This window comes from Ictidomys tridecemlineatus, chromosome 5, assembly GCF_052094955.1.
Source record: "Ictidomys tridecemlineatus isolate mIctTri1 chromosome 5, mIctTri1.hap1, whole genome shotgun sequence".
In the NCBI taxonomy this organism is placed as follows: Eukaryota; Metazoa; Chordata; class Mammalia; order Rodentia; family Sciuridae; genus Ictidomys; species Ictidomys tridecemlineatus.
Window position 1 is genome coordinate 51,161,752 of NC_135481.1, and position 8,302 is coordinate 51,170,053.

The window sequence follows — 8,302 nt, forward strand, 5'->3', positions numbered from 1 at the left end:
GTTAAAGTCAGACCAATGGGAAGAAACTAAGGCATACCTATTGGGAATATTTTTCCCATTAGCCATATGTTATTTCTAGGAATGTCAAGTCCATTTTGATTGTTTAAGGAAAACTTAACTGTTCCTTCTGCCAATTTGGAAAGCATTTTTCATAAGGCCTTTAAAGCCTTTATCAGGCTAAGTTGGAATAAGTTGTACATGTGACTCTTCAAATCAAGCATAGCTCATGCATTATTTATTTTTGTCTCCTCAACTTCTAATACTAGGCGCAACACATGGTATTATCTATAAAAATATGATTAAATCTTTTTTATTTACAAAGCTTTAAAGTGAAATATAAACTATAATTCCTCTTGTGATTGACAACAAAAACAATAAGTCTTTAACATATATATTCATTTTACATTAGAATATTCTGAAACTTGATCACAAAAACGATACTTAATGCTACTTAAAGAAACAACTATAGGAGCTGGGGTTGTGGTAAAACACTTGCCTAGCCCATGAGAGGCACTAGGTTCAATCCTCAGCACCACATAAAAACAAACAAACAAACAAACAAATAAATAAATAAAGATACTGTGTCCATTAAAAAAGAAAGAAACAACTACAGTCGAGCCGGGTTTGTGGCTCAGTGGTAGGGCACTTGCCTAGCATGTGTGAGGCACTGAGTTTGAATCTCAGCACCACTATTAAGTAAATAAATAAAAGGTCCATAGGCAACCAAAAGAAAATTTTTTAAAAAAGAAAGAACTACAGTTGGCTGTGGTGGTACATGCCTCTAATCCAGCAACTTAAGAGGCTGTAAATTTGAGGTCTCAACAACTTATGATCCTGCCTCAAAACAAAAAATAAAAAGAGTTGGGGCAGGAGACAAACAATAAAGAAAAATAACTACTAATTTGGCCCAACAATACAATATGTAATACCCACATTATAGAAATGGTCCAAAAGTTTTAAATTCAAATTGATGAGTTTACCTGATCTGAAATTTCCCAAACTCTGACAGATCCATCACAACTAGCTGATGCCTGCAAGGATAAACAAGATTTCTTGTTGTAGCTAGAATATTACATGAAACTGATTCAACTCATTCACTCAAATGATTTTTTTGCCAACTGGGTGAAATTTTCCACTAATTTTAAACACATTCAAGAAAGCCACAAAAAGAGAGGAAGGAAAATTAATTACCAGGAAGACACCCTTAGGGTCAAAAGAAAGACTTAAGACAGGGGCATCATGTCCTCGAAATGTCTTCTGTTGGCTGCTATCCATCACATCCACAATTTTGATGAGAAAATCACTATACACAATAGAATAATGCACATGAGTAAATGCCAATACAAACCCTCTCCTAAAAGCTATACTCAAATATTTCAAAATCACAAGAATGAATGCTGTATTTTCTGTACTGCAACTTGCAAAATTTGACAGCCAAATATAATTTACCTTTTAGTTTTGCGCTATAAAGATATCAAGATTTGGGGCTGGGGATGTGGCTCAAGCAGTAGCGCGCTCGCCTGGCATGCGCGGGGCGCTGGGTTTGATCCTCAGCACAACATAAAAATAAAAAATAAAGATTTTTTGTCCACCGAAAACTAAAAAATAAATATTAAAAAATTCTCTCTCTCTCAAAAAAAAAGATATCAAGATTTCCCATTATGATAAAATACAAACACTTCCTAAATGGCTCCTTCTCCTTTGTTACATCCTAAGTTTTCATTATTTGCTAATAACAGCCACATGCATTTTAGAAGGTACGACATCTTTACTAAATCTCACAAGTGTAACAATTACATATTTTCCCTATGACAAATAAACTTCAAGAGATCTACAGAATACCTAAAATAATTTTGTAAAATTTGTTTCAAGCTATCTCCTTTCTCCAGTCTTTTGCACCATTTACTCAATAGGCTACCTGCAAAGCAATATATGTCAATTCACAAAATACTACAAGTTTGTCTTCAAAAACCTCCACTAAATAGAAGACTTGCATATAAAAGTAAAATAACAATAAAAAACAATAAGCTAACAGGGTCCTGGAAATATTAGCCTAAAACAAATGAGGCTTTTCTTCTAACATTATTTCCTTTCTCTGATGTCAAAAGAGTCTTACCTTGATCCAGCAGCAATTTTAGTGCCATCCTCATTAAAGACCACATGATTTGCATTTGTAGTGAAGCGAGTCAATATACCATCTGGAACTCCTTCAGGAAATGTGTGAACTTGAACAGTATTATTAGAAACTGCAGTGACCAATTTTCCATTCTGAAAGAAAAATAAAGGTAAGAAACACTGACATAACAAATTCAAATCAGTTGGGAATGTCTTCATAGATAAAAATCCTGTGAAAGGCAAAAACTTAATAATTATAGTTTACATCAAGAGAAAAATTACCACTCAATGTTCAACTTCCCCGAAATGTATATTAGTAAATTTTGTATTCTGTAAGAAACATTTCAGTAGTATTTTTATGGACCCCAAATGTCATAAAAATGAAGGAGACTCCAGAACTTTTTGGAAAATACACAATTTCAATGAGGAAAGAGCACATCAGAAGGCACAGCCCAATGGCCACTATAGAGGTGCCCTATGTTTCCATAATAAGTTCATTGTATCTTTCTGGAGTGGGATAAAAATCTAACCACTGAATCCATGGGAGAGATTAGAATGATGTGTCTACAAGTCAGAGAACACCAAGGACTATCACAATCTTTGGAACAGAAGACAAGCATGGAATGGATACTCCCTTGGAGCCTGGGAAGAACCAAGCCTACTGACATGACACCTTGATTTCAGTCATCTTGCTTCCTGAACTGTTGGGCAATAATGTCCTAACGTTTTAAGACAGTAAGTTTGTGGCAATTTGTTACAACGCACTACAAACTAATACAAAAGTTCTTACTTTTTTCTTCCTTACAGTCTTTTTCATACACAAAAGCGACACATGCTTACTATAGGAGAAAAAAATCTGAAGGTGACATGAGGAAAGAACGAGTTTCCTTACTCTTTTAAAGTAATTGCCACTAACATCCTGGTATTTTTAGTATTTTTCTATACTCATGAAAATACAGTAATAATAATATGGGTGTATATATGTGTGCATAGACATATAATTTTAGCAAACAACACTATACTATAGAATGTTCTGCAACTTTCTCATTTTCAACTTCTAGCAAAATCTTTTTCAGATGAGGGCATATAAAACGATATATCTTTTCTTTTTTTAGTGGTTGCACTATATTCCATTGTATAGCTTTATCAAATGCATTAACCAACTTCTTTTTTTTTTTTTTTTTAAATATTTATTTTTTAGTTTTCGGCGGACACAACATCTTTGTTGGTATGTGGTGCTGAGGATCGAACCCGGGCCGCACGCATGCCAGGCGAGCGCGCTACCGCTTGAGCCACATCCCCAGCCCCAACTTCTTTTTTTTTTTTTAAAGATAGAGTGAGTGAGAGGAGAGAGAGAGAGAGAGAATTTTTAATATTTATTTTTTAGTTCTCGGTGGACACAACATCTTTGTTGGTATGTGGTGCTGAGGATCGAACTCGGGCCGCACGCATGCCAGGCGAGCGCGCTACCACTTGAGCCACATCCCCAGCCCCGTTTAACCAACTTCTTGATTAATGGAAACATCAATTTTTTTATCTGTTGCTATTTTGAAAGTTGATATTTCAAAAATAACGTGTTTTTTACTAATCCTTGTCCACATAAACTAGAAAGTATATATTTTCCTAGAAAACTAATCAGAAATGACTGTGAATATTTTAATTTTAATATATAGTATCAATTTAAGTATTCTAATTTTGATACAGTGTATCAATTTCTCTTTTTAAAAAGTGTCTTATTGCCAGCTCCCTGGCTCATGACTGTAATCCCAGTAGCTAGGGAGATTTAGGCAGGAGGATTGCAAATTCAAAGCCAGGTTTGGCAACCTGAGCAACTCAGTGAGGTCCTGTCTCAAAATAAAAAATAAACCTATAATCCCAGCAGCTTGGGAGGCTGAGGAAAGAGGAGTGCAAGTTCAAAGCCAGCCTTAGCAACTCAGTGAGGCCCTAAACAATTTAGTGAAACCCTGTCCCTAAATAAAACATGAAAAAGGGCCCAATGGTTAAGTGCCCCTGAGTTCAATTCCCAATACCAAACAAACCAACTAACTGGTTGGGGGGTTGAGTACCCAAGGGTTCAATCTCCTGTACCAAAAAAAAAAAAAAAAAAAAGCCAGTCCTGATGGCACATGGCTATGGCTGTAATCCCAATGACTCAGGATACTGAGACAGCATCAACCCAAGTTCAACATCAGCCTTTCAGAAACTTAATGAAAACCTGTTTGTATGGGGATACAAAGAGGGCATGGGAGGTACCAGGGATTGTAGCTCAGGGGTAAAGCACTCCTAGATTCTATCACCTTTAAAAGTACTGCAAAAAATTTTAAAATTGAACAATTATATTTCCAGAAACTAAATATATTCATACTTCTTTAAGCCTTCACTGTTACTGGGGATTAGCAATATATTTTATCCTTGCCAATCTTTTTTTTTTTTTTTTGGCACCAGATATTGAATCCAGAGGGACAGGGACTTAAATATTAAGCCTCATCCCTAACACTTTTTATTTTAGTTTTTTATTTGGAGATATGGTCTCACTAAACTGCTTAGGGCCTCACTAAGTTTCTGAGGCTAGCTTTGAGCTTGTGATACTGCTGCCTCAGCCTCCCAAATTGCTGGGATTACAGGCATGCACCACCATGCCCAGCTTCCTTGCTGATCTTATGGGGGGGGGGGAACCTGACTGTTTAATTTGCACTTCTTTGCTTATTAGTGACAGCTCATATTTAATATACATTGGTCATTTATATTTACTCTTATGGAATGTATCTTCTACTATATATGACCTATTAAAAAGAATATATAAAATGTTTTAAGACCATCTCCTCTACTTTAATGAGTCTGAGTTTGGAAAGATATTTTTCTTTTACCCAAACACAATATACCCAAATTAAAATTCATCACAATAAAAATTTTAGTGGTTTTTAGATTCTTAATTTTCTGAAAATATGTCTTCACTCTCTTAGTAATCTATATCACATTTTCTTATTTATCTCACACAAGACATTGGAAACATGTGAAATGTGCATACATTGAAAGTTAGTGAAACATTATTATTTTCTTTAATAACTTCTTAAATTATCTGAGTTAGTGAGTGTCTGAATCCATTTTGTGCTGCTATAACCATATCACAGACTGGTAATTTATAATGAACAGAAATTTACTGGCTCATAATTTTGGAAGCTGAGAAGTCCAAAATCAAGAGATTTGCATTTAGTCAAATTATATTATTACACTGTGTGCATGTATGAACATGTAACAAATCCCATCATTATGTACAACCATAGTGCACTAATAAAAAATGTGGAAGAAAAAAAGAGAGATTCGCATTCAGTGAATGCCTTCTTGATGTGTCATCCCATGACAGAAGAGCAAAGAGAGAGCAAGTAAGAGGACCCAACTCACCCTTTTAAAATTAACTAAGTTCTGCAATGACAAATTCACTCCCACAGTAATAGCATTGAACTATTCATGAGGGCAGAATCCTTGTGACCTAATCATCTTTCATTAGGCCCCACAACCAACTAATGTGGTGTTGGGGAGTAAGTTTGCAACATAAGCTTTCTGAGGGACAATCAAATCATAGCAGTAAGCCAAACATCCCATTGATGTTCCTCTCAAATAATAAAAGGGAACACTTTAACTTTTCTTAAAAGCGCAATTCTCTTGTAAATATCTTAATTTGTTCATCATTAATACTCATTAATCATCTTCAAAAAACCATTCCCATTTTACCCTTAAAATTTTGGGGCAATCTGTGGCATTATTATGCATAACTTCATAAGAGAAAAAAACAAAAAGGTTCATCAGAGAAAAAAACAAAAAGGTTCATCTACATTTAAAACTTCTATAAAAAAGATTTTCACTCAAGTAGAACTATCACATGCCAGTATCATTCACATCAGTTGATGTGACTGTTTACTACCTTCAAAGCACATGAATATGCCTTTTCTCCAACATTAATGGACTTAGGATCATCATCATCCAAGTCTTCCCAAATTCTCACATCACCATCACTTCCACAAGTCACAATACAACTGTAAAGGAAACACATAGTAAAAAGTCACCCAGTTTCAGGCATATTGATTTTTTTTAATGGTACCTTTCTATGTAATTTTAAAAAAAAATTAAGGTATTAGCCAATATTTTCCCCCCATTTTATACAAACAAACCTCAGTAACAAACATTGATAACTTCCCATCCTATAAAAGGAAGGTGAGTTTAATATTCTCCACAGTTCTTCCTTGGCATAAAATTATCCCTTTTGCCATAACATTAAAAAAAAAAAAAAAGTTGAGTGTACAATCTTTGCAACAGGGACCATTTATCTTGCTCATTATTGTATCTCCAGCACCAAGCAGTCTCTGACACAAAGAAACTTTAATAAATAAATGTTTACTGAATGAATAAATGGATTAATATATGAGTTGTTATCCAAAGGTGATTATCCTAATGGCTACCTGTATATTGTTTTTTGTTTGTCTTTGCAGTGCTGGAAATGGAATTTGGGGTTTTACACATGCTAGGCAAGCACTACACAGCTGAAGTACACCCCTGCCTCATAAGTCATTTTAAACCTCTAATCTTCCCAGTGCTTTTATTTTTCCAATGTATGTCCAACCTGGACATACAAAAAGTAAACAAAATTAAAGTATATATAATTTTGATTATAAAATTAATATATGGCAAAAAAGAAGCCATATAAAGAACTGCAGGGGCTGGGGATGTGGCTCAAGCGGTAGCGCGCTCGCCTGGCATGCGAGCGGCCCGGGTTCGATCCTCAGCACCACATACTAACAAAGATGTTGTGTCCGCTGAGAACTAAAAAAAATAAATAAATATTAAAAATTCAAAAAAAAAAAAAAAAAGAACTGCAAATTTCAGAAGATTAATTCCTACAGAAGAAAAATGGTGTTGAGGAGTCTAATGTCACGTGATTTAGGCAAGTAATAAATTTTCTGTTCTTTTTCCCAGAGAGAGAGACAGAGAAGTGGCAATTATATTGGGAAGTCAAAAGGACAAGTAGGTTACCCAAAAAGGAGTGCTCCTGTATATCCTGTCTGCCCCTTATTTTTTACTCAATGAAACAACCTGGAAAACACTCCACATATGCAAAAATCTTAACTTTCAATGGTATAGATAGCCCAAAGTTGGAACTAATCAAATGATGGACATTCAGGCTATTTCTGAACTTCATTTCTTAACAATATTCCTGTATTGAATAGCTCTGGGAATCTATTTTCTTGCAAATGTACATTCAATGTTCAGTCCTGCAAGAAATATTGCTTTATCAATGGCTATTTTTTTTCATAATTTCAAATAATAAAGCCCAATTCACTGGAAAAAAAAAAAAAAAGGACAAGTAGGATTTACGCCTGTAAATCTGGCACTCAAGAGGTTGAGGCAGGAGGATCATGAGTTCAAAGACAGCCTCAGCAACTTGGTGAGGCCCAAGCAACTTAGTGAGATTCCCTCTAAAAAAATAAAAAGGGCTCAGAATGTGACTAGTAGTTAAGCGCCCCTGGGTTCAATCCCCAGTACCAAAACAAAAAAAAAGGAGGATGTTAAACCAAAAAGAAGTGCGGACTACTGAATTTGGCAAGCTAGCAATATCAAGTGATCTGACATTATTCATAATGTGAGATGCTGAGAAAATAAAAATATGGGCAAGAATACGGGCTAGCATCTTTCCAACTCCTTTGGAAATAAGATTTTAATTTTTCTCGTGGACTAAATAGTAAAGTCCTAATATTTACACCTAAAAACATTCTTTTTCTCCAAGAAGCTTACCTTCCAGTATCATCAAAACAGACGTCTGTGTGTCCTTCTGTATGTCCATATCTCATCGGCTTCTGTGTTGCAGGCATGTTTTCTTTTCCCTACCCGAAAATGTCTTATAAAGATGGTCTATTTTCAAGGCGAGGAAAGCGGGGAGTGGGAGGGGAAAAGAAAGGTTGGTCTCCTCCCGAGCACACTCTCCACAGCCCCGATTCCTCCAAGCGACGCAAGTGGGTGCAGCAGAAGGTCTGTCACACAACAAGCCGGGAAGGGGACACACTTCTCCGCTGGCGCTAGCAAGGCGGGCGAGGACTCACCGTGGCGATGAAGGCTCCGCGACTGAACCGAGAAAACCCAGCGCCCGCGCAGACCGGCTTCCCGCGCTCCAGCGCGCTCCGCACGCTGCGCCTGC

General features: G+C 36.1%; 1 protein-coding gene across 4 annotated transcripts in view; it reads right to left on the reverse strand.

Moving 5' to 3' along the window:
* Positions 1-8,297, reverse strand: part of Wdhd1 (WD repeat and HMG-box DNA binding protein 1) — a 53,944-nt gene extending 45,647 nt beyond the window's left edge. For 2 of the 4 annotated variants that reach the window (XM_078049934.1, XM_021735055.3), the window contains exons 1-5: positions 7,903-8,297; positions 6,038-6,149; positions 2,117-2,268; positions 1,192-1,303; positions 981-1,031 (exon numbers count right to left, since the gene is read on the reverse strand). In XM_078049934.1, coding sequence (XP_077906060.1) covers positions 981-1,031; positions 1,192-1,303; positions 2,117-2,268; positions 6,038-6,149; positions 7,903-7,979 — 504 coding nt within the window. In that variant the 5' untranslated portion in view covers positions 7,980-8,297. The remainder of the gene's footprint in view (positions 1-980; positions 1,032-1,191; positions 1,304-2,116; positions 2,269-6,037; positions 6,150-7,902) is intronic. The other 2 variants (XM_078049933.1, XM_078049935.1) reach the window with 2 other exon arrangements.
* Positions 8,298-8,302: the final 5 nt, after the last annotated feature.